Source organism: Prionailurus bengalensis, chromosome A3 (genome assembly GCF_016509475.1).
Source record: "Prionailurus bengalensis isolate Pbe53 chromosome A3, Fcat_Pben_1.1_paternal_pri, whole genome shotgun sequence".
NCBI lineage: Eukaryota > Metazoa > Chordata > Mammalia > Carnivora > Felidae > Prionailurus > Prionailurus bengalensis.
In genome coordinates this window covers 5,907,501-5,933,403 of record NC_057354.1, presented here as the reverse complement: position 1 = coordinate 5,933,403, position 25,903 = coordinate 5,907,501, and the positions used below count along the sequence as shown (strand labels likewise).

General features: G+C 58.7%; 1 protein-coding gene across 1 annotated transcript in view; it reads right to left on the bottom strand.

Annotated features, from left to right (window-relative positions):
• The window catches only part of BMP7 (bone morphogenetic protein 7), a 93,298-nt gene that overhangs the window by 5,326 nt on the left and 62,069 nt on the right, over positions 1-25,903 (bottom strand). Inside the window, exons 4-6 of the mRNA XM_043553619.1 lie at positions 11,860-12,057; positions 2,942-3,018; positions 1,357-1,467 (exon numbers count right to left, since the gene is read on the bottom strand). Coding sequence (XP_043409554.1) covers positions 1,357-1,467; positions 2,942-3,018; positions 11,860-12,057 — 386 coding nt within the window. The remainder of the gene's footprint in view (positions 1-1,356; positions 1,468-2,941; positions 3,019-11,859; positions 12,058-25,903) is intronic.

The window sequence follows — 25,903 nt, the reverse complement described above, 5'->3', positions numbered from 1 at the left end:
GGAGGGTAGAGCCAGAACCGTGGCAGCCCGGGAGACCCCCGGGGCACCTCCCAGGGGCTTCAGGACAGGACCTTAGGGGGCACGTGGGCGCCAAGGAACAGGGTGGGGGCACTATTCATTTCCAGCCCGAGGACTTTCAATCCTGAACAGGGCTCCGGAGTTTACTGCTGGGGGAGGAAGGACCTTGCAAAAGCATTGCTAAAAAGAAGAGGCCTTCCTTCAAAGGGCAGACCGCGGCCCAAGCGAAAGGACCAAAGGAGCTTTTTATCCAGGAAGTAACACGTGGGTAGGAACATGGGAAGAGAGAGAGGTTTATTCTGAAACAAAAGAAGCCAAAAAGTCCATCACAAACAGAACTGCAGGACAGAGGGGATGGCCCTGAGGAGGGAGCTCTCTTGTCACCAGGAGCATTCAAGCCAGGGAGGACGGCCGATTGACAGGAAAGGCCCCAATAATGTTCACGGCAGAGAGCTAGATAATCAAGACCCCTGAGCCTCAGATTCTACACCGAAGAACCAAGTTCCTAATTCTTATCACTACTGCGGTTTTCAGGAGAGTAATAAAAATCACATGCACCAGGGGTCCCAGTGCTGGGCACCCTGGTAAGAGCTTAGCTTATTATCACACTGAATCCTCCAGTGACCCCAGGGAAGTTCCACCTGAAAGGCCCCCCGCCACCCCATCTCTCTGTCCTATCGTCCTGTCTGCCACCTTCCTGTCCCTTACTCCTCTCAGACTTCCTCATTTGTCTACTTGACCGTTTCTCTCCCTGGAAACCGAGGCCCCGAAGGCAAGGACCCCATCTGTGCCGTTCCCTGCGGTGGCCGCTGTTCCCTGCGGTGGCCGCTGTTCCCAGTCCGGGTCTACACGCAGGAGATGCTCAGGAGATGCCCTAGGATGGCTGAACCCCCAGAGTTCAAGGGTAGGAGGCAAAGACGTGAACTCGGAAAGGGGACAGGCTCTTGAGCCAGCATGAGCCAAGGGAAGCACGGATTTGGGGGGTCGGGGAAGGACCTATGGACGTGGGGTAGACGTGCGGACAGCCAAGAACAGTCCCCCAGACAGAGGCAGGACCAGGGCCGACTTCCCCATTAGGCACAGTGACCGCTGTCCGAGATGCCTTTAGGAGCCCAGGAACCTGTTCTCGCTTCTTTCAAAACTGGGAGAAATACATGAACTTTAGGGTCAGAGGTTGTTGTACACATTGCTATGCTGATACCGTTATATAAGAGGATTCTTAATCTTTTTTTTTTTTTTAATGGAGGAAGGGGCCCAGGCGGGATGGGGTGGGGGCCCCAGCCTGGGGGAGCCCGAGGCAGGGTCCGGCCGCCCCGATGGCGGGCGGGCCGCACTCACCAGCGTCTGCACGATGGCGTGGTTGGTGGCGTTCATGTAGGAGTTCAGAGGGAAGGCACACTCCCCCTCGCAGTAGTAAGCAGCATAGCCTTCGGGAGCGATGATCCAGTCCTGCGGGCGAGAGAGGGCGCCACTAACCTCCGCGTCCAAACCGCCTCCTGCGGGCCACACTCGGCGCTCCCGGGCACAACGACCCGGCCCCGCTCCGTCCTGCGCAGCGGGGGTCCTGCTGGAGCAGGAGAAACTGATGATGACGCGCTTCCACGGTCCCCACTGAACGCAGAAGGGAGGAAAGACCTCCCGGGGGCTGGGCTGAGTCCGGAACGGACGCTCGCACGGCTCTGTGGGAAGGTGGCACGACCGAGGGGGCGTCCACGTTAGCACTGCCAGGTGGTCTCACGTTGGCGGTCTGCGTTCGGCGAAATCTCCGTCTGCCAGTTCGCCCACGTGGGGCACAGACGGATAATCCCCCACCACGGGGAGAACAGATAGAGGACCGTGTAGACGAGCCAGCCCAGCCGCCCGGTGCACGCGAGCGGCTTGGTGAAGGACGCGCGGCCGTGCCTGCCTTTACGGTCGGGTGAGCACAGCACTACCGTCCCAGCAAAACCCACACCCCTCACTGACTCCAGTCCATGGATTCTTCCAGCAGCAGAGTCTGGGGCTCGGTTCCAGCCCGGCCGGGTGCCCCGTGGAGCACGGGAGCCGTGAGTACAAGGGCCAGAACCAGGAGGGGGCTCCACGCTGGCCGTGGGCCAGTGCCTTGAAGGTACGCTTGGGAGCGATCCCCAGGGAAGGGTCTGGCCTCGCCCACCGAACCACAAGTTCACTGAGGAGAGAACGAAATCGGTGGCCTTGGTGATCTCAACGCCCCATCGGGGGGCCGAGCCCCACGAGGGCGGGCACACTGTTCACGCTCACGGCTGTGTCTCTGGTGCCCGGAAGAGGGCCCAGGATGTCGGAGATACTCACAAGCAATCACGAGAGCGGATGACCCTCATGCCCGTCCTGGGATACACCCCCTGCCCTTCACCCCACTCCATCCAAATGGTTCCGGAGGGAGCAGTCATGGTCCCCGGACGTGATCTCATCCCCCAAACAGCCGACCGGTTCAGGATCAAGCACCCGACCCGAGCTGGCTCCGTCAACTCCCTGCCCTGCGCAACTGAATCACGGAAGGGGGAGGGAGGGACAGACAGACAGGGCAGGAGGTGGGGGCCGGCCCTCCAGGCAGCCGCGTTCTGGCACACGGGCTCCCCCGCGTCTGAGAGCAGCCAGCCAGCCGCAGGATGGGAATGGAGTCCACGTGGAGAACGAGGCTCAGGGTCCGGAGCGTTTGGGCTGCTGGTTCTAGCTTGCGTCCTGACTCCATTCCTGCTCTTGGATCTCACGAGGCGTCCCTGCATCCTTCACCTGGATTCTCTACCCTAGCGAGGGCCCTTGAGGCTGGAGTCGCAAGTCGAGGAGGTGAGAAACCTGACCCGCCGTACGTGTGGGACACGGCCCTCACCGCCCTGGCGGGGGAGCCTGGGGGAGCCCAGCCCAGAGCCCCCACCATCGGGCAGACCCAGCCGACCGCCCTTACCTGCCAGCCCAGGTCGCGGAAGCTGACGTACAGCTCGTGCTTCTTACAGGCCTGCCTCTGGTCACTGCTGCTGTTTTCTGCATTGACGGGAAGCAGAGGGGCAGGGCAGGGGGGTGGGGAGGGAAGGAAACGCGCGCGCGTTAGAGTTCCCTCGGTGGCAGGCAATGGCGTGAGCGCCGTCAGACTCAGAAAGCCGGCAGGCGACCTTTCGGACGCAGAAGCTGTCCGAGTACCCGCAGCCTTAAAACTCGCTTCCGTCCCCGACGAACGGCCCACGCGAGACGTGCCCGCATTCCCGCTCTTCCCGCGCCACCGTAGCCCCTGCCACGCTCTGGACCCTTCTGCGGACCCTGGGCGCCTTTGTCCACGCGTGTTGTTCAGACGCAGACACGGGCCCAGATTCCCTGCGGGCATCAAACTACGGCCACACCCCGCCGTGCTGGCCCCGGGAGCCCGCTCAAGGGGTCTGCTTCCGTGAGGCCCGCCCACTGGCGAGGCTCACCCTGCAAGAAAGGGCACGAGGGGGCGCGGACGGGGCCTGGGACAAGGCCCCCACCACCAGGAAGAAAGGAGAGGGCGGGAAGTCAGATCCCACTGACCTCCCAGAAAAACACTCTCCTGAGGCTGCTTTGAGGAGTCAAAACTATGCGCTGGGGTTTTCCGGAAGTATGTAAGGGTTGTTGGCATTTGGGTTAGGGCCTGAGCACTTGTGAACATGCAGAAACCCTCGGCTTTCTCTCTCTCAATCGCGCGCGCTCTCTCTCTCTCTCACATACACACACACTCACTCTGTTGCTACTGCAACATCTTCTATCCTGCAGCCACAAGGATCGTTTTCCTTAACCATGCCTTGTCTCTCTCCCACCTAAAACTTTCTAGCATGCTTCGAGCAACATCTCTCAACTCCTGCCCTTGGCCTGGCAGGTCCTATGGAACCCGGATTCCTAAACCATCAAGCACTAAGCTCTAATCACACCGGCCTTCTTTCTGTGCTGTGAATCTAATGCCAAGCCTGTCTCTGCCTCAGGGCCTTTGCACTTGCTGTTCTCTGCACCTGAAATGTTTCTTGTGATCTTTGTATGTCTGGATCTACTTGATATTGAAGCCTGTTTGAATGTCGCCCCTTCAAAAAGGTCTTGCGATGTCACCATTGGATTCCCAGAGCCCAGTGACCACTGATATTTGTGTAATTAACGCACAACTAAAGGAGAGGTTAGTGCCCCAGCTTCTGTCCATTGCTGTGATGCCTCCAGCCCTAAGTGTCCCAGAAGGTAATGAAACCAGTGGATGAGAGACACAAGGAGGAACCGGGGCTGCCTGCTCACCTGGCCCGTACCTGGGAGGCTTCCAGATGTACCCCGTCCCCACTGCCTGGTCAGGCCTCTCAGATGGCCAGGGGAGTGGCCCTCCTGGAGGCCTCAGGTGCTCCCGGCACCCCCCGCCCTGGTAGAGAACCCAGGACTGAGCTCACCAGCTCATTTCCCACCGCTGGAGTGAGGACTGGTTCAGGTAAGAGCGAACGGCCCGATCCGAGCCGACAGCACGTGGATGGAAGCGTGCTGGGGGCTTCTGGAAAAAGTCTCCTGATTCCTAAGAAAGACGCATGGGATACGGTGCTCAGCTCTTCCCCCCATCACCCGGGAGCAGAAGAGGAATGAAGCCTGATGGCTCCACGCGGCCACAGCCTTGAGAAGAAGCCAACTCGGAACACAGAAGGGCAAGGCCGGAAAAGCCGGGCTTCCACTGTCGTTGACTTTGTGGACCAACCAACCCTCGCGCCCACCCGGCCCTGGCACCGCGAGCCGATGGCTTCCCTGGCGGCTGACGCCACTTGATCTGTGCTTCTGAGACTTGCGGCCAAACCACCCAGCGGGTCCTACCTAGGAAGGTGCGTCCCCGTGTGGGGCTGGTGGTCAGCTGGAGCCCAGGTACAGACCCCGGAGGTGTAGACCCCAGAGCGCACCGGCTCCCAAGTGGAGTCTGACCAGTGGGTGTGGACCAGGGAAGGGGGTGGTGCCCCTCCAGCTGTGGAGTCACATCCCGGTTCTCCCAGACCTGGGGCTCCTCGTTCACCGAGGATCCAGTGCCTACTGGGGCGGCCTCGAACGTTCACATCAGTCTCGCACAACACTCGGCTCATAGCGACAAGCTGCTGACCCTTATCCTTCCGGCCCACCTGCGAGGGAGGGGCCTGCTCCTGAAGCCAAGACTTCGCTGCTGCCTTGAATTTAAATGATCATAAAAAACACTACACACGAACTTCATTCACACAGACACCCTTCAGCCATTTAAAGCGAATGCCTTGTTTCCTCCAAGTCCCACGACACGCCCGTTTGGCAAGAAGCGAAACGTCCGCCAGTTTTCCGCCTTCCTCTGATTCACGAGAATTCTCCCCGTGTGGCTTCTAGGTTCATGGGAAATAGATAAAAAGGGTATCACTGAATTCCCTTCCCTGGACCTCAACTTCCCCATCTGGGAAGTGGGTGGGGTGGCTCTCTAGGAAGTCACATGTGGCGGCCACAGCAGATCGGGAAACCCCCTCGGACACCTGCGAGACATTACGCTGTCCCAGACACCCGAAACATACGGCCACCTGGGCCACCCCGAGGCAGAGAACAAATCTGAAGTGAAATGGAGGGGGGCGGGAGTGAGGATGGGAAGGACAAAAGAGAAGGAAGAATGGGGTCGGGCTGGCAGAGCAATACTGGACGAGAGGAGGAGGAGGGAGGGCAGGGGGAGGGCGGCAGAGGGCACAGAAATCAGAAAACGGTCTCGGACGGGCTTTCCGGAAACGCTTAGGTGACCAGCCCGTGTTCATGGCTGGGCGGGTTAATCGCACGCGACTTCCACCTTCGTGGGCCTCTGTGAATATTCCCGATTTTATACATATCTTTATAGTCCAGGAAAGCAATTTTTATTTTCTATTTTTTTTTTAAGTTTATTGATTTATTTTGAGAGAGAGAGAGAGAGCGAGCGAGCTCGCACGCAAGCATGGGGGAGGGGCGGAGAGAGAGGGGGAGAGAGAATCCCACGCGGGCTCTGCCCTGGCCGTGCAGAGCCTGACTCGGGGCTCGAACTCACACACCGTTGAGATCGTGACCCGAGCCGAAACCAAGAGTCGGTGGCTCAACCGACCGAGCCACCCAGGCGCCCAGGAAGGCAGTTTTTAAAGATTTACAAACCGGTGAGAAAAACGGCGTTGGACTGAGCACGACAGACACTCGGCACTACAGAAATGACCTCGGGGGGGGGGGGGACACAGTGTCACTGCCTGGTGCCTCATTCGTTCATCCATTCATTCACTGATGCCATCTGTTCCTGGGGGTCTGTCTACTAGTTTGCGGCCACCGTTCTAGGCATTAGAGCTACAGGTGCCAACAAAACAAAGCCCTGCCCCGGGCGCCTACGCCTTCCAGTGACAGACAGATGATCAATCAGTGGGTCAGCTCGAGTTGCGTCCCGTCGAGGAGAGCAGTAAGGCCGGAGAGGGGGTGTGCTGCCAGGGGGCCCTGCGATGGAGGGTCCTCACAGAAGGCCCTTGGGAGGAAGTGCCATTTGCGCGAGAACCGAAAGGGAGTGAGAGTCTGCCAGAGAGGCATCCCAAGGAGGAACGCTCCAGCCCGAGGACGCAGAAGGAGAGAGAGGAGCGTGCCGTCCATGACCGCGAAGGTCAGCGAGAACCCTGACAGCCCCAGCAGCCGACAGACGGACGGAGGGCCAGGCACCAGAACCTTCCAGGAGCGAGGAGGGGTGAGCGGGGCTCAGCAGCAGGCAGTGTGGACGGGGGAGAAGGCGGGCCTTGCTGACCGAGCTCCGAGGGGTGGCTGGGAGGACAGAGCAGCAGCGGGGGGTCGGGCTCCCCTTCCCCACCTCTGGGCCTGGCAGCCGGAGGGCTGAGAGAGGGAACCGGCTACGGGGGTCCTCTGGAGGGCCACGTGGCACTCAACACGTGACGGTCGAGGTCAAGGGAGCCATCAGAGAAGAGCCCCAGAAACCGACCGGACCATTCACAATGCTGTCCGGAATGCAGAGCGGGAATGCACAGATGGCCTCCATTGCTGTGGCAGTGCCCGTGGCCACAGGCAGCAATTTCGATGCACAGGCCTCCCTCCCCGCCTTCCCTGTAGGGAGCCGGAAGGTAGAGGGGAGGGAGGAGGAGCCTCCCCTCAGCCCAGTGACGCGTGGAGCAGCCTGAACAAGACAGAGGACTGAGCGCGTTAACTTGGGACAGGGGCGCGGCTACGAAGCTTTACGTCGAGCGCCCTCGCTGCTGGCTGCTCCATGTCCTGGGTAACGAAGGATCCGAAGCTACGCGAGGCTCAGTGAGGAGAAGGTGCCAGCATCGATTAGTAATGTCTGCCACGAGCAGAGGAAGGGCGAGGGTCGGCCTGAGTGCCACGTTCCCCAATCCTGTCTTAAAGCGAAGCAATGATATCTGGCTTGATGTTGAAACCCAAGGCCCAACAGACCAAGGCTGCGAGCAGCGTGTGAGGCCAGCTGTAGGTGTAAGAGGTGGGGGGGGGGGGGGCGGTCACCAGCCCTGCCACCAGAGACCCAGACACCTGCACTGTAACTCCGGGCCTCCTTGGATCGCTGGGCTGCTCTGGGAGAAAGCGGTCAGAAGTCCTGGTTCAAGATGACCGCGTGTTAGCAGAAAGGCTGGGACAGGGGAGAAGAGATGACTCCCAGCTCCCCTGTCCCTCTGGTCTGCCCTATCCCCCCGAACCCCACACGGCTTCATCCGCCTCCACCGGCCCCTGCCTGAGCGGCTGACAAGTTACACCCCCGCCCCCCCGGACCCAGGTCATCTGGTGGAGCTGCCTAATTACCAGGCCGGTGGGGAGAAGACAGTCGAAGGGAGGCCAGGGACCCAGGCTCTCCATCCCCAGCCACACCGTCTACGAGCAGTAGAAGGCTCTGGGGTCTATGTAGGGGGGAAGGGGGGGACGAGCCTGCAGGAGAGAAAATTCGTGGTGGACAGCAGGCTGCAGCCGGTGGCCCCCCGGCACACGAATTCGGCTTGTAGGGCCCTAGAGCAGGATTCCCAGCCCAGCGCGTGGGGCCAAGCACTTCAAAAGGTGTGAATGAATGTGCTCACACATTCAGCCGTTCTGGTTTACCAAGTCTGTTGGGGTGGGGCGGGGCGGGGGGAGGCCTTGCTATGGCTTTTAAATTAAATGTCCAGGAAGGGTTTAGATGAACTTCAAAAGGGGCCAGGAAGTAGAAAGCCCCGGGAAGGAGGCAGACCGCAAGCAAGCTAGAAGAGGTGCCACGTGAGGTAGTGAGAGCCCCGTCCCGGGGGTTATGTAAATGGAGACCCGCTGAGTGTTTGGGGAGGATGCAGTGGGGGAAACCGGGCGTCGAATTCTAAGACTTTGAGGCCTGGTCCCTCTTCCTTCCCTCCTGAGGCACACCTGCGTGTCGGCTGGCAAGGAATCTGCCCGTGCTTCCTGCCTGGCTGATATGGAAAGACATCTAACGGGGGTCCCTACTCTGACACCCCACCCTGCTCCTCGCCATTCCCAGAACAGCCAGAATGATCGTCTCATCACCCCTGCCCCCCCGCCCCCCATCGTAGCTTAAAACTCTGCCGAGGCTTCCAAATTTGCTTTGGATGAAGTTCAAACTCAAGACGGGGCTCCCAAGAGCCTGACATGGCTCACCTTGCCAGCCCCGCTGTCCCCTGGTCCCGGCCACCATGGCCTCTCTCTCCCCTCGAAGGCACCCCATCGCCTCCTGCCACAAGTCTCTGTGCCCACTCCCTGGGTCACCCTGGTCCAGCCGACCCAGCCAGGCCTCGAGGGCACCTGCTGGTCCCAGAGCTCTCGGGGGACAGTCTTCCCTGAAGTCCCCTCCCCCAATGCATCCGTCCCTAGTCACCACCCCCTGCCTCTCAGGCCTGTTAGTAAGTGTGCCTGGGAGCGGCAGCCACCTCCAGCCTGGCCCAAACCCCGAGGACGGACGGTGGCTGGGCTTTCCCCACTGAACCCCCGTCCCCAGGGCCGGCATAGAGGAGGCTTCCAATGCGAAGGAAGGGATCCAGTTGTTGGAATGTTTATTTATTTTTGAGCGAGGCAGAATGTGAGTAGGGGAGGGGCAGAGAGAGAGGGAGACAGAATCCGAAGCAGGTTCCAGGCTCCGAGCTGTCAGCACAGAGTCGGACGTGGGGCTCGAACTCACAATCTATGAGATCATGACCTGAGCGGACGTTTAACCGCTTAACCGACTGAGCCACCCAGGCGCCCCGGTTGCTGGATTTTAATTAGGGGGCATGACAGACCCTTTTGAGAAGCCTCAAAAAGGACGGATCCAACTGCCAGAAAAGATTCCCTGCAAATCCCTGCACATCGTCTCCAGGGCCACTGGAGTCCATCCAGGGGCCCCTGGGGGGTCAGGAAACCCGACTCTGAAAGCTTTACCAAGCACAGCAACCATTCCTTTCTTCTTCGAGAAGGAAAACGAACAGACACTTAAAAACTGGTCACATGAGGCCAAAGAAGCTAATGACAATACAGGGTCAATCTGGGGGTCGGGGCCGCTCTGCCGGCTTACCACCCTATTTCTGAACACCCCCGTGATCACCCGCATGCTTCTCGGGCCAGCTCCGGGCCCAGCGGCGGGAAGAGCCGATGAGCTCAGCTCAGAGCTCCCTACGCGGCGGGCAGGCTGGTCCCTGCTGCAGACCCTGCCCTGCCCCGCAGCCCACCCAGAGCTCCGTGATGGCCTCGGGGGGACGTGTTCCGGCACATCCGTCTGCTGAGTCAACCGCTCTGCAAACCCGGTGGCTGGGTCTCCTGTGGCTGCTTCAACAAATCAGCACAAACACGGCGGCTGAAAACACCACTTTATAAGCTTCTAGCTCTGTAGCTCGGAAAGTGCATCACAGGCCTCGGCGGGGCCTCGTTCCTCCTGGAGGCTCAGGGGGACATCTGTTTCCTGGTCTCTTCCAGCTTCGAAAAGCCCGCCTTCGCGACGTGTGCCCCACCCCGCCTCCAGCTTCAAAGCCAGCGACATCGCGCCTCGCCGCCCCTCTGACTCGGGGAGAGATTTCCCCCCTTTAAGGACCCACGTGATGACAGCACGGCACTGGGCCCACCTGGACCGTCCAGGCTTCTCTATCCTAAGGCCAGCTGATTAGCAACCTGGATTCTACCGGCAGCCTTGGTCCCGTTGGCCACGTAAGGAAACAGTCACCAGTTCTGGTGATTAAGGACACGGACATCAGAGGCCTGGTGGGGGCGGCGGGGGGGCATTATTCTGCAAACAGTTTCCTGAAGAGCCAAGGGATACCCCTTGGAGAGCAGCGCACCCAGCCAAGGCGAGGGGGACAAGGCACAAGCTGGGCTCCTCGGAGGCGGTGGGTCATTTCTGCAGCCCACTGGGGACGTGGTCTGTGGGCCAACTTAACTTATTTGCAATTTTCTTTTTGCTCTGGGGGAAAAATCAAGAAGCATCTTTCCCTAACAGAGGCAGCGTCTGCTACGCAGAACGTGGCACGGACCAGGGTGTGGGCACGCAGGCCACAGGCATCCACCGTGCTGAAGAGGCCGGTCCAGGCCAGCCTGGCCCCAAAACTCATCCCAGCGACCCCGGGCCACCAGATGCCATCAACATCCTGCTGCTTGATCAGCCGGTAGGGAAAGGGACCATGTCTCGGCCAAGCCCCGATGCCGGCACAAAGGCAGGCCCAGGCAGGGCTCAGCAGGCACCTGGTGAATTGTCAGAAAACACTGAACAGGACTGTGGAGGAACCCAAGCTCATCCAGTGCAGGCAGACGCCTCCCGGCAAAATCAACAGGCTCAAATCCCAGGGCTGACACTTACTTGCACTGTGCACTTCCGGACCAGTGACTTAACCCCTCTGAGCCCCACTGTCGCCCCCTCTTCATCATGGGAGGCCGTCCACCTCAGAGCCTCAAGAAGCACAGAGTACATAAATGTAGCACCTCCTGGAAGTTTCTGTTGCGGAATTCACTACCTTCAGGATTGCTATTCATCTCTGAGCTGCTTGCTGTGAAGATGTTCCCTTTATTTTCAGTTTGTGTTTACTTGTCACAATGCAACACTTCAATGCACCTAAAAGTACCCCCCAAAATACACTGAAAGAGTTAATGCTCTTTTTTTTTGTACTTCTGACATTTCAAACAAACGTTCAAAGTATCCCAAATAACGTTCAAAAAAACCCCACTACCGCCCATGCGGAACAAGCAGTAAAGCGAGCCATGAGTTTCAAATATTTTTCACCTAAGAAATACAATTAGGGGCGCCTGGGTGGCGCAGTCGGTTAAGCGTCCGACTTCAGCCAGGTCACGATCTCGCGGTCCATGAGCTCAAGCCCCGCATCGGGCTCTGGGCTGATGGCTCAGAGCCTGGAGCCTGTTTCCGATTCTGTGTCTCCCTCCCTCTCTGCCCCTCCCCCGTTCACGCTCTGTCTCTCTCTGTCCCAAAAATAAGTAAACGTTGAAAAAAAAAAAGAAATACAATTAAAGACACAGCAAACTCTCCCCGTTTGTCCTCCTTTCGTCTCCCAAGGAGTGGCCTTCCTGGGGATGTTGGGGCGGCGTCTCCTGCTCTGCATGTTTTCAGAGTTTGCTTTCATTTATTTGGGGCCGTGATTCACCCTACTTGGAAACTGACATGACTGGCATCTTGTTATACTAACATATACTAATGTAACACACTAGTATACGTTGTATACTAACGTAATGCACGAATGTGCCGCCATGTGCCTTTCTACACGAACTTATTACTTTATCCAGTTAAAGCAGTGGGATCTGCACAGCACAGGATCTTGCGGGGTCTGCTTCCCGCTGCATTGGCTCGAGGGTCACTTGCTGAGTACAGGATGAATTCTGGGGCCTTGCGGGGGCCTGTGGGATCCTCAGGGGCTGTGCATTAACCCTCCCAGCCCGGCGTACCTGCGACGTTGGTCACCCGCAGGGCTTCCTGGTTCTTGGGCGTCTTGGAGCGGTTCTGGCTGCGTTGCTTGCCCCCTGTGGAGCGGGTGCTGCGAAGGTGGACCTCCGTGGCCTTGAAGAAGGCCACCATGAAGGGCTGCTTGTTCTGGGGCCCGTGCCTCCCGATCAGGCCCGCCAACTTGGGGTTGATGCTCTGCCCTAGACAGGAAGCAGCCAAATGCAGAGAAGATCAATTATGGCAGAGGCGGTGAGCCGGTGAGTGGGGAGGGGCCGCGCAGACACGATTTCTGTCCCGCCTCACGGTTCATTCATGCATCCGTTATCTGTCCACCCGGCGGGTATTTATTCGGCATTTACTCTGTGCCATGCTGTTCAGGAGCTTGGAACACAGCAGGGAACCGCACAGAGAAAACCTCCTGCCCTCTGGCCGTGCGGGCAGGTGGGGCAGGCAGGCTGAGGTTTGCAGGTCTCAGGCTGGCGGAAGTCGCATTTACATTTCATTGGCCCAAGCTGGTCATGCGATCCACCAGCTCAAGAGGTGGGAGAAAGCCTGCTGGCCCGAGGACGGCGGGGACAGCTGCGCACAGCCCTGGTGACTGCCACCCTAGGCACGGAGGGGCCGTCTGAGCGGAGGACTGCGTGACAGGGAGGGGGGAGCCATGTGGACGTCTGGGGACAGGCGTTCCAGGCACAGGGCACTACCAAGGCGAATGCTTGGGAGGAGGGAGCGAGGTGGGTTCTCTCAACAAGCAGTGAGGACGCTGGCTGCCTGGCTGGAGCACAGCCTGGGGGGAAGCAGGGAAGAACGGGGGGCCGGGGGATGAATCGTGGGGGACTCTCAGGAGCACAGGTAAGGTCGGGTCCTGCGGGCAACAGCAAGCACTTGACCTTTACTCTGTTTACCGAGTCGAACAGCGTCCCCTCCCCACCAGCCCCCACCAAGTTCAAGTCCGTGCAGAACCTCGGGATGTGACCTCATTGAAAACAGCACCTTTGCGGACACAATCAGTTAAGATAAGGTCACATGGGCTCGGAGGGTGTCCTCAGAGAAAGGCCACGTGAAGACACAGAGAGACACGGACCCACATGCACCCCCGTGCATACACCCGGAGGGAAGGAGGCCAGAGAACACGGAAGAACAGCAGGGGCCCCCAGAAGCTGGGACAGGCAAGCAAGGGCTCATTCCTCGAGGCCTCGGAAGGGGTGCGGCCCTGGGGCCTGCGGTCTCCAGGCTTTAGCAAGGTGCGGCCCGCTGTTTTGCGGCCCCCAGTTTGGGGCCTCCCGGTAGCCCCAGGAGACCGAGGCGATTGCATGAAGTGGCAACCCCGAGACGGCCACCTGCTGCGTGTGACAGAGCCGCCCAGGTGTCCTGGGGGGGCCGGGTAGGGGGGCCGGTGGAGGCTACCGGGGCAGTGGCAGGGAGAGGGGACGGGGGGCTCCTCAACGGCCCATTTCTCAACTCCGTCTTTGGAATTCATTTTTCGTGTTTCGTTTTGAAATAATTATACAGATTCACGGGAGAAGTCGCAGAAGAAAACGCACAGGGACGCGCCCCCCCACTCTCCTTCCCCAGTTTCGCCCAGCGGTGGCGTCACGGGAGTCCCTCCGAAGCTGGGAACCAGCAGACTCTGGAGGGACTGTGAAAAGACACAAGTGACAGAACTTGCTGAGGGACGGGACAGAGAGGGTGTGAAGAGGTGGGGACTCATCCCTGACCCTCCTGCTCTGAGCCTGGGCACCTGGAGGAAGGGAGGGGCCGTTTATGGAGGTGGGGAAACTGAGGCGGGCGTGGGGGTGGGGTGGAGAGAATCAGCCGGGGAGGGGAGGGGAGGGTGGAGGGCGAAAGCAGGTGGTTTCTCGGCCGCTGTCTGCAATGCCCACCTGACGCGGGAGGGAAGCTGGCACGTGGGAAGCACGGCATCCCAGCCTGGGTGCGGCTCCCGGTCCGGGGGGAGAGACGGACCTGGGGCCAAACGTGCTCTGGCCCGGTGCCAGACGTCCCGGGTTCAAGTCCCGCCTCTGCCACTCAACACCCAGACGCTTCTCAGAGCAGAGCTTTGCGTTCCCCAAGTGCTGGAGAAATGCTGGCTCAGGGCAGAGGTCGGGGGGCCGTCTGGGTGGCAGAGAGGCGCTCACCTGGGGAGGGCGTAACAAGCGTTACAAGGGCTGAGCCCAGGCATCCCGTCTCCACCACCGAGAGGACAGGGGTGCCCAGTCAGAAGGATCTAGAAGAAGCGTGGGCAGGAGGAAGGAGGTCACCCAGAGGATATGGGGTCCTGGAGGCAGAGAGGAGAAGGCGGGCAGAATAATCTCGGTGTCCTGTGCTCTGCTGATGGGTGTGCAGTAGGAAGGGAGCCGGGATCAGTCTACCTTTCGGCTGCGGCAACAAGCAGGCCATTGGCCGGTAGGGACTGATGTCCTGCCTCCTGGTGGTTAAGTATCCCAAAGAAGAATAAAGCAAGAGACAAGGGGCAAAGAAAGCCAATCTCACTCACGAGAGAAGAGCTCCGAGAGGCTGAGTAACCTGCCCAAGGCCACCCAGCTGGGGAGGGGCCGAGCCGAATCTGAACCCAGGCTGCGTACCCACGACAGGAATGCGTCGCCCCGAGTTAGGCGAGAGGAGACAGAGGCGAGCGGGAGCGGAGCTTCTGGAGGCCGCGGGCCCGTCCACATCTGGAATTAACTTTACCTGGAGCCCCCCAGACGGGCCCAAGTCAGGAAACCCAGCCTCCCAGGGACCAGACCAGCACCAGGGGGTTCGCTTTGGTTGTTTAACAGCCAGTGTTTAAAAGAGCAGACTTCCCCTGTCCACCACTATTTTAGCTTAACCCCTTTAAACGTTCGGCTTTCCTGCATTCTTCAGCAGGGTTTCCTCGAGTTCATGCATTTATAATTCGAACGATTCTATAAAAGAAACCATTAAAGCTGAGCCCCTAGGAATTGCATCTTGCCCCCACCCCCACCTGGAAGGCTTTCAGGGCAAAATAAAAATGCCTCGCCTGAAAAGCTGATGCCGATCTAGATACAGTAAACGCGAGCGCCGTGAGCAGTGTGTGCAGGGAGGGGGTCGAGCTCGCCCTCACAGCTGTCGGCGCACAGCCTCGGCTGCGAAACGGGCAGGCAGAGGGGAAGGAAGCGGGTCTTCGGGGGGGTTTAAACCCGCAGCTGCCACTGACCACGCCGTGTGGGCCGAGGGAGGTCAAGTTGCATGCTTGGGGCCTCTAACTCCTCATCTGTGAGATGGGGATGATGCCATGGCTCCTGTCCCTGGTACCCAGCCCAAGTTTCATTTCTGCAGCTGTGCCTTAGGGGTGGGCCTACGAGACAACAACTAGTCCCCCAGCTGCAGCGACTGGCTCAGGGGCGGGCACATGACCCAACTCAGCCAACAAACGGAGGGGAGGCACCCTGGAAGTTTCCTTTCCAGAAAGTCCCTGGACAAGACTGAGGCAGGAGGAGTGGATGGAGCCCCAGAAATGGCCACCAGTTAGAGAGCACAGGTGGGTGACATTTTCGAGTGGGACCGCCCTGGTGGAAGGAAGAGCAGAGACACGGACATGGAACCTCTGGTGATATCCCTGAGCCACTGGATCAAACCGGTCCTGAAGCTTGCTTCTCGCCCCAACCACCGAGATGAATCAACCCCCCGTGACTGTTGAGTCTGAGCTGCCTGCCCGTGTGTCCACAGTCACACGTGTGCACAGGTCCTCACAACTGGGATTGTACTGTTACTACCGTTTCCTATAAACCTGGTTTTTAACGCAATATACCCTGGACATCTTTCCACATCGATGAAACACACTGACCTCATCCCTCGTGGCCACAGAGGAGCCTCACATCTGGAAATGCCTTTACGTCATCCTCTCCTGCCCGTGGACATTTGTGTTATGTGTTCCAGGCTTCAACAACCACCTTGTTACTGACTCATTAGTTCATTCGGCAGCTATCGACGGCACGCCTGCCGTGGGCCGCCCTGGGCTAGGTGTGCACATAGAACAGCCAGAACACCCCCCTGGGGGCCCACCGGGGCGGGGGGGGGGGGGGGACGAGCTGAGGGACGGTGGTGATGGCCGAGAAGCAGTCTAGGGCAGGGGCAGGGACAGGGACGAGGGGGACTGGTCAGGGAAGGCTGCATAGTCACAGGGGTCCTGGGAGAGAAATGTTCCCAGCAGAGGGAACAGGAAATGCCAAGTCCCGGAGACAGGAACACACACATGTGTGTTTGAAGAACAGGGAGGAGGCGGGGGCGCCTGGGTGGCTCAGTCAGCTAAGCGTCTGACTCTTGATTTCGGCTCAGGTCGTGGTATCGTGGTTCGTGAGTTCGAGCCCCGCGCTGGGTTCTGCGCTGGCCGTGTGGAGCCTGCCTGGGATTCTCTCTCTCCCTCTCTCACTCTGCCCCTCTCCCACTTACTTTTTCTCTCTCTCTCAAAATAATTAAGTAAATAAACACTTAAAATTAAATTAAAAAAAGAACAGGGAGGAGGCCAGTGGGGCTGGAGAGAGAGAGAGAGAGGGAGGGAGGGAGGGGGCCCGACGATGAGGCTGGGTCACTGGGGCCCCTGGTGGGGGCTCTGGATCACATTCTAGGTACGATGGCAGCCACAGAGGGTCTGGAGAGGGGGGACATGGCCAAACCTCTGAGGCCCGCTCAGGGGCGTAGGTGGGGTGAATGGTGATCTGGAACGGAGCCCCCTCCCACCGTGCTCTCCTCTAGACCCCTGCACTTGGGTGGCCTCTCTGGGCCCCACACACATTGTGCTGCCCTCCATCCAGCCCGGCAATTCAGGGCAGGGTGGTCCCCTCCACTCACTGTCCCGGCACAGGACAGGGCTCGACACTGGCCAAAGCACGTTCATAGAGACGATGGCAGGAGGCACTCAGGCCAGCGGGGGGCACCTCAGCATGGCAGACGTGCCCGAGGAGCACCCTCCCTGAGTCCTGACAACAAACGCTGTCTCCAGACATCGCTAAGTGTCCCCTGGGAGGCCACATGGCCCAGTGGAGAGCCACGGCTTTACCCACGCCTTCCCTAAAGTGAGCACCTGTTCTCCTGGATGGACATACAACCGGAAGTCATTGCCGTCCAGTTTTTAGCTGCAGAATCCTAGAGACAATGTGGCGTTTTCCCAAGACAATTAACCGACCAGGCACCTAAACCACTCATCTTTTTTTTTTTAAGTTTATTTGAGAGAGAGAGAGAGAGAGAGAGAGAGAGAGCAAGCAGGGGAGGGGCAGGGAGAGAGGGAAAGAGAGAGAATCCCAAGCAGGCTCCGCACTGTCAGCACAGAACCCGACGTGGGGCTCGATCCCACAAACCAGGAGATCGTGACCTGAGCTGAAATCAAGAGCCCGACGCTTAATCGAGTCACCCAGGCGCCCTCATTCACCTTTTTACAAGTATTCACGGTGCGCGGGCCAAAGCCCCACACTGCTCTGCACCCCGGGGGTTATAACCAGGAACAAGAGAGGCCCAGGCTCCCGCGGGGCTCCGTAGAGGAACAGAACAAGATAACGGTGTGATTACACCTGGGAGAGAGGAAATTTAAAGCATATGCCAACCTACGTGGGTATGTACCTGCGGAAAGTGTATTTTTATTTTAATGCCCCCCAAAAAGGGCCAAGAGAGGCTTGAATGAAGGACGGGACACGTGGGCGGGCTGGGGGAAGAATTCGATTTCAGTGTAGGATGTCACAGTTATAGCACACACAAGCACAAGTGCTCGTTTTGATTGTTTCTAAGTGTCCAGGGCGAGTCACGCTAGATACGGAGTCGGGCCACATGCGCCAGGCAGAGGGACGGAGGTAGGGGACATACCTGGTCTAGGCAGGGAGGGCAGAGAAACCCAATACTGTAACCATAAGGTCTGTATCCTCAGGGAAGTCGGAAACGATCTAGAGTGTAGCTAAGAGTTAATAGGTTAAAAAAAAAAAAAAAAAAAGGAAAAAAACACCTGAAGATCTGCCCAAGTCCAGGGTTGCCAGACTTTGCAAATGAAAATACAGGATGCCTGGTTAAATCTGAATTTCAGATAAATGACCGTGTTTGCAGCACGTGGGACACACTTACACGGAGTAATTGTTGGGTTTTTATCTGAAATTCGAATTTAACGGGGCGTCCCGTATTTGAATCCGCCAAGAGGTGCCCCGCAAGCTAGGGGAGAAAGGTTTTCCCGATGTGCGACGGTAACTTATCCCTGTGCAAACAGGATGGAGGGGACATCTGGTCCACCTGACGGGCAGGTTATGGATCCAGGGTGAGGGCTTCGCCGGTTTCTTCTTTAGTAGAACACACAGCTGGCCTCTTTCGTGGGGTGTTTTACTTCTGTTTTTGCTTTCTGGGCTTTTTAAACTTGGGGTTTTAAGTGAGCATGTAGTAAAATTGACCTTTCTCGTACACAGAGCCGTGAGAAGACTCACATGATCACCACTTCTGTCAGGATGCAGAGCGGCCCCCAGTCAGGATGACCCCATGACAGAGGACGATCTAGCACAAATGTCAACGGTGCCAAGGTGGAGAGGCGCCCGGGGGGCTCCATCGGCGGAGCGTCCGACTTCGGCTCAGGTCACGATCTCGCAGTTCGTGGGTTCGAGCCCCGTGTTGGGCTCTGCGCTGACAGCTCGGAGCCTGGAGCCCGCTTCGGATTCTGTGTCTCCCTTTCTCTCTGCCCCTCCCCTGCTCACGTTCTGGCTCTTTCTCTCTCTCAAAAATAAACAAACATTTAAAAAAATGCTTTAAGAAATAAACACTTAAAAAAATTTAAAAAACCAAATACTGCCAAGGTAGAGAAACTCTGCTCTCTAGACCTGCTCTCCCTCCGTTTACCGCCTACTCACCATGTTTGGATGCTTTAATGGCACAGTGAACGACCTGTGACGGAGCACCTCTGACCCACAAAGCCTAAAACCATTGCTACCCGGTGCTTTACAGAAACTTAGTAGGTACTTAAAAGTTTGCTGACCTCTGCTCTAACCGACCCTGCCTCCACATACCCCCGACCGTAAAGGCGACCATACCTGCCCCCGAGATGCGACACTTTTATGGTCTATCACCTGCCAACGAACACGTTCCCGACAGAGTCGGTTCTCCGCGGCTGGTGGCTCACAAGGACGAGAAACCATCCTTCTGGCCCCTTTGCTCTGCGCCAGGCACTGCGCTGAGCCCCTTCCGTGCGCTGCTCCAAGCGGCCTCCTGACCCCACGTTTACGGGCGGGGAAGCGGGCTCCAAGCTGTGAACGTAATCATCAGACCGTCGCTGAGTCCGGGTGGACGGAGACACAGGGAGGAAAGATTGCCCAGGCACGGATGTGGGCGACACGCGGAGCCTCAAACGGCAGGGGAGGGTTCGCCGAGGCACGGGGGCGGGTGACAGCCACCGCCGGCAGGTCCTGGGATGGCACGAGCAGAGTCCGCACGCCCAGCCCAGAGGACGTCCCCCCAGAACCGGCCCGGGGCATAGACGGGGGCCTCTCGGGAGAGGAGAGAGCACAGCCTCATCACAGAGAAGGAGCATCTTGGTTTTCCTGTGGTTTCCTTGTTTTCCAGGCCCAGAGCCACGGGCTCCCCTGCGGAGGCCCGAGGCGTAAGAATGCGCTTTGTTGAATGTGCAAAACGCCGGTTCCAGCCACTTGTCTCGATGGCCCAAGGCCCAAGTGACAAGTGAGAACGCAGTTAACGCTTGTGACATCTGCCTGGCCTCAATCACCCAATGTTGTCCCGGCCCCTGCTGCCCACCCAGCCCTGGAAGGACCCCTCCCAGCCTCTGGGTCATCAAGGCCTCCTGTTTTCTCTCGCTCGGCCTCTGGAGAAACAGGATGTGAAGCAACACCAAGGGCGAAGGCACCTTGGAGCCCGCTGCGCTGGGGGCGGGACCAGTCGCCAACCTCGGCTCTCTGGGGCTTTGTCTCCCCAGCGGCCCTGGGCGAACGGCTCACCTCCTGGTCCCGTCCCAGCCGAGCATCGCACTTGGGACAGCATACGCCCCCCATCCTTTAAATGCCTCGCAATCCCCAGAAGTGTGAGACGGGCCAGGGAGGCCACCGCATCGTCCTCTTGAACTGGAAGGGTAGGGCTTCTAGACGTCGCCCTCCTGGGCCTCCCAGTGATTTCTTCTCTCTACAAGGGGGAGGAGGAGGACCCTATAAAGAAGAACAAATGCTGAAGTCCTTGTTTTGGGAACAAGGGACCAGGTGTTTTCATGTCTGTAAGGACAGAGGCATCTCTGGCCCAAAGCAACGTCTCCATCATCTCCTGGCAGCTTGGAGATGAAAGGCGGCCCCGGGAGAACCACGGGCCCTGATCTGGAGAGCAGCCAGAAGCACTCCTGGGAACCTCCGAGGCTCTGAACTTGTCTTCACAGCCTGAACCTTGACTCTCAGCATACAGTCTCTCCGCTTTCCACCTTCCTACAAGAATGTGGGCGAGGTGACGGCAAAATCCTTCAGGCCGTAGCCCCGGTGCCTACAACAAATCGCTGCCATATCAAACGTGTGTTGAGTGAAGAAACGCGTATCCGGTGCAGGCGGAGAGGCTCGTAGCTGCAGGAGGCTGGTTCTAACAAGCAGGTCTGACGGGGCAGGGAGAGTCCGGCGTCGCTCTCCGGCCTGGGGGGCAGGGCCCGGGGCCAAGCTGTCCGCGGGCACCGTGCCCAGGCCCACGGTACTTTTAGGGGCCCGTGAAAATGTTTTAATGTCTCTTAAAATCGGAAGACAGAACACAAACTTTTTGGGGTCGCAAAAAATGTTTTCATTTTTAATCCGGCCAGGATTATATTCATCTTTATACTAACGTGGTCATAGAACATAATTTTTGGTGTTTTTTTTTTCTTTAATGGAAGGAAGGAGTCCACGAAAGTCAGATGCAGCCTCGGCCGCTTCTGTTGGTCCTGTGGGAAGCCCACGGTCTTCCGGGTTCCTTCCCAAACAGCTTCGTTCCCAAGGAGGGACCGGGAGGCGGTCCTGGGCTGTCTGTCCGGACGGCCTGGCCGTGTACCCGGCGGGCACCCACTGAACCACACAACCCTCCCCCCGGCCTGGGCCCCGCTGACCACATTCCTCGGACGCGGTCCCGCAAAGAGCGAGGTCGGGGGCGCCGGACTGGGAACCCGCGGCGGAGCCCCGGGTCTGCCCAGGGAACTGGGCGCCTTCAGGCAAGTTACCCCACTTGCTGGGCCTCGGTTTCCTCCCCTGCTCCCCTGCTGACAACCCTCCAGGGCGGGCCACCGCGAGCAGCGAGCACAGCGACGGCGATCTCGAGCACACGTGCGGTTGGCCAGGGTGCCGGGCCCAGGACTCAGCATTTTACCGCAGATCCATTCATGTCTCCCTCCCGGCCAAAACCGCGCCCGTGGAACGGATGAAAGGACGAGGCATCGAGAGGCTGAACCGGCTGCCCCAGGAGCAGGGACTGGGGCCGTGGGCTCCCGAGTCCGCAGGGGTGCCACCGGCCGGTCCCGCTTCTGCTCTGCGCGGGAGCCCCGCGCCGGCCGCCTGGCCCACGGCGAGGGTTCGGCCCGCCTGGCACGGCAGGGACGGCCCCCCACTCGGGTGGCACCGGAACGCGTCGGAGGGAACCCCTCCGTCGGGGGTTGCTCGGCTCCTCCCCCACCCGCCCCGGGAGCGGGGAGCGCAGCCTGGGTGGCTTGGGGGCGGCCGCCGCTCCTCCTGCCTTCTGGACGAAGGGAGAGACGGGGAGACGCCACCCCTCCTTCCCACGGCGTCCTGCCCTCGGATGAGACGATGCTCCCCAGTTGGCTCCTGCTGAGCCACAGGTGCCCGGAGCGTTTACGAGCTTCTCCCCCGCACGGGCCCCAGCCGTGCTGCCCCCGGGGGCACCCATGGGAAGGCGCGGCTGCAGGGACAGGGACCGGACGCCCGCTTCCTGGGTGGTCCCGGGAGGGATCCGGAGACCCTGCGAGCGGGAGGCTCACCCCACACCAAGCACCAAGCTTCTCAGAGGAGACCTGTGACGTCTGTGCCTCGCCAGGATGGAGGCGAGCTCACCAGCACTGCTGGCATCATGCCCACTGTACGGGTGTGGAAACTGAGGCCCCCGACAGGGCCCAGGCTCCCTGTTCCGGCAGCCGCCCGGCGGGCTGCAAGATGCTGCTAGGGTCTGGACCAGGGCGAGATGCTGTACCTGACTCGGTACCCCCTCCCCTCCCCTCCCCTCCCCTCCCCTTCCCAAGGGCCGGAGACGCCTGGAACTCGGCTTGCCCCGGTGGGGGGGGGGGGGTGGGGCGCAGGAGGCGGCAACGCTCACGGACTTTACGCTGCTCAGCAGGAGCCGCGGGGGCAGGGACCCGGCTGCTTCTGCAGGTGACACAGCAGCGGGGTGCCAGCAGACGGAGCCCCGATCGCACGGACGCCCCAGCAGGCTCCCGTATGTCGCACCTGTACGGACGTTTAACACAAAGCGGGTGAGACCTGAAACCCAAACGAGGCGCTCGCCCTGGGTGCCATCTTACCGGCAGGTACCCCCCAACGGGACACGGGGCACGGCTGGGGGGGGGCGCCCGGCAATCAGTATTCTCTACGAGCCCCCGGGGGGATTCCGATGGACAACTGCAGAGCCAGGAGCCCGTGGTTTCAGAACCGCCGGGCTCACCTGCCTCTCATCTCATCCCCGAGAAGATCCCCAAATTCACAGCCCCCGCTGGCCACGGCATACCTCGGCTCCTCCCTGGCGGGCTGAGTGGCTGGTCCTGCCCTGACCCAGGCAGCCAGGCCAAACTTGCCTCCGTGGCAGGTACGGTGCCTGGACGGACCGGCCAAGTCCCCGGGGGGCGGCATCCCTGCCCAGCAACCGGTGCCCGGCGTGGGAGGGGACGGGCGGGGAGGAGACGGGCCGGAGTCAGGGGTACAGCTTCTGCTCCTCGCCCTGACTCTGGGCAGCAGGTTATGACCACCAGGCTACACCCCACCCCCCACCATAGACGGAGAGGAGTTCCCAGGTGGACGCCAGAAGAGGGAGCCGCACACCCTCAGGGGCCTCTGCGTCCTCCCCTGCGCCATGAGGAGCTGAACGGCGGCATCTGCCTCGAGGCCCCGTGGTGGGACTTATGAGGGACCACGGCAGACAGCGCTCTGTGCTCGGCTGCTGCCTCAAGCTGAGCAATTAAGCCCTTCACTTGCATGAGCTCATCTGATCCTTCACCACCACCCTGGACGGTGGAAACTATTATTAACCCCACTTTCCAGAGGAGGGACATGAAGTGACTCACCCTGGGTCACATGGCTGCACACGGCCGAGGTGGGATTTGAACCCGGGGAGTCTGGCCTCCTGAGCCCAAGCTTTAACCAGCAGGCTAGGCCATCTCAGTGGATGCCAAGCCTCCCCCTCACGCTAGGGGGGGGGGGCAGAAGCTGGAGGAAATAAGCATACAAAGCCCCAGACTTTGGGGGAGAAAGACAGTGGCAAAAACTAAAGGGAACAGGGTTGGTCGTCCCTTAAGAGAAAAACCAAACTTGGGCCACCTCGAGCCAGCAGGGCAGAGAAGCACAGGACCCCTTAAGGTCAAGTTGGAAGGTCTAGCCAGGATCCACAAGTCCAGGGAAACGGATCAAGCCTACCTTAGCCTCATTTTTTAACCTCACCCCCCCACCCCAATCTGCTCCTCAAAAGCTTATAAGTAAAAAGCAGAGTTGAATGACTCTATTGCCAAATACGTTTGGAATTCCTCTACGTTATATTCCCCATCAGGAAACTCCCAATGGACATTCACAAAATAAAGGCACTGATAAGTCCCGCAGAGAAACCTGCTGAGTGTCTCCAACCTAGCATTTCTCACGCTTCACTGATCATAAATGCTTTCCTTTACCCCGGGACATCCTTGAACACTTCACAGAACACAGTTTGAGAAGTTCTGGCAGACAACAGGGATTGCACATTTTGTCTGTAAATAATCATCGGAAAATAGTAAGTATTTTCAGCTTTGTGGACCAGAGTCTCTGTCATAACTACTCAACGCTGCTGTGATAGCACAAAAGGAGGCCTAGACAATATGTAAATCAGCAAGTGTGGCTGTGTACTAATAAAACTTTATGACCACCAAAATGTGAATTTCATGGAAGTTTACATGTCATGAAATAGTCTTTCTTTTTTGATATCTTGCCCATTTAAAAATGTGAGGACTATTCTTAGCTCACAGGCCACAGAAAAACAGGCTGCAAGCTGAACTTGGTCCATCAGACATATGGCTTGCCAACTCGAAACGTAGCAATGGAAAACTTCAGCACTTCTAGGAACCGCCCCCCCACCCCCCACCCCCGCCCCGACCTTAAGTGTCATGGAAAGGGGAGGGAGGGGGAGGGCTCCATCAGGAGAAAGAAAATCACTGGAAACAGGACAACCGTGGCCCTAAACTCTGCGGCCCGTCCCGCATGGTACATGGTCTTAGGCAAATCTCAGGTAGAGAAGGCAGCCCGAGGCCAAAGCGGTGGCCTCTGATGGGAAAGAAAAGTGGCCACGCCCCGGAGGCGTAAACGAAAAGGTGATACAAATTGGGCGCATCACCTAAATCCGTTGGGTAAAACCTGGCATTAACCACAGTAAAAAGAAAAAGTAAAAACGGGCAAAAGAATTTACAGCTCCAAGCACAAAGGGCCAGCTGTCCGTAGAATATAAAGAAAAAGACCAACGCTCTACCAGAGGGTATGAACGGATGGCACACGGAGGAAAGCTGCGGGCCACGCACAGGAGGAAGGGCTGAGCCTCAAACGTGAGAGAGAAAAGCAAAGCAAACCTACAGGGTCCCATTTGTCGCCTACCTGATGAGCAAAGACGGACAAGTTTGGAAACGGGTCCTGTCAAAGAAGGGGGAACGGGTGCCCTCGTGCATTGCTTGGGGGCGGGGGGTGTATTGATCCAAACCACAGACAGCGTCCCTTTCGGGAATTTATCCCAGGGCTACACTCACTCAAGCGGACGAGGACGCTTAACCGACTGAGCCACCCAGGCACCCCTTTTTTAATCGTTAAAACTTTGTTTTTAGTTTGTTTTAGAGACAGAGAGAGAGAGAGAGAGAGAGAGAGAGAGAGAGAGAGAGAGAAGGTGAGGGGCAGAGAGAGAGAGGGAGGGAGAGAATCCCAGGCAGGCACGTACCTGTCCACGCAGAGCCCGACGCGAGGCTCGATCTCCCCAACAACGAGATTGTGACCCGAGCCGAGATCCACAGTCGGACTCTCCAAGCTGCCCCCCCCCCCGCGCCCCATTGGGGCACTATTTTAAAACCCCCTCTGTATTAACTCACGTAATCTCAGAACCACCCCGGAGCCCTGGGCGTTGGGGATGAGGAGGCTGGGAAAGGTCAGGGAGGTTGCCCAAAGTCACACAGCGAGCGAGCGGAAGAGCTACGAACGCTCCACACGTACACACACCCACAACAGCCTTCACACGAACAGGGAAGCTCTTTAACAGCTGAAAAGGCCCAACCTTCAAGGTGAGTCGCCAGGTGAAAAAAAAAGCCAGGCGGCCAACGCTGGCTAGACTATGGTACTGCCCGCAGGGGAAAACAGATAAATAAAAGGAACACAGAATGTACGTGCGATGGTGTAAATCCCCAGAGGGCATCTCTGAAAAGACGTCCACTACCATGGGAACAGCGTTGGCGCTGGAGGTGGAGTTCAGCTACAGAAGGAGGTCACGGGGCCAGTCCACACGGGTGCACGCATCTGTAACTTGAATTTGGAGCCACTGGCAAGTATTACCCATTCTGAAAGAAATGTGTTCTTCGTTTGGGTGTGTTTTTTTTTTTTTTCCTTAAAGCTGGCGTAAGGAAGAAGCTACCGACCCCAGAGCCGCCCCCCAACTTAATAAGAAACACATTTCGGGGGAAGAAATGGGCGCAGCTAACCCCACCCTGGCTCCCACTCGCCGTCTGTCCGCCCTCGTCAAAGACGGGGGATCTAAGGCGGGGCGCGGAAAGCACAGGGGAACGCAGCCAACAGCGGAGTCTCCAAGTACTGGGGGCTCAGAAGCACATTCGGGGTCTCCTGGAAGGGGCTTCCTGCCTCGCACCAGGGCTGAGGTCCTTAACCACGGGCAATG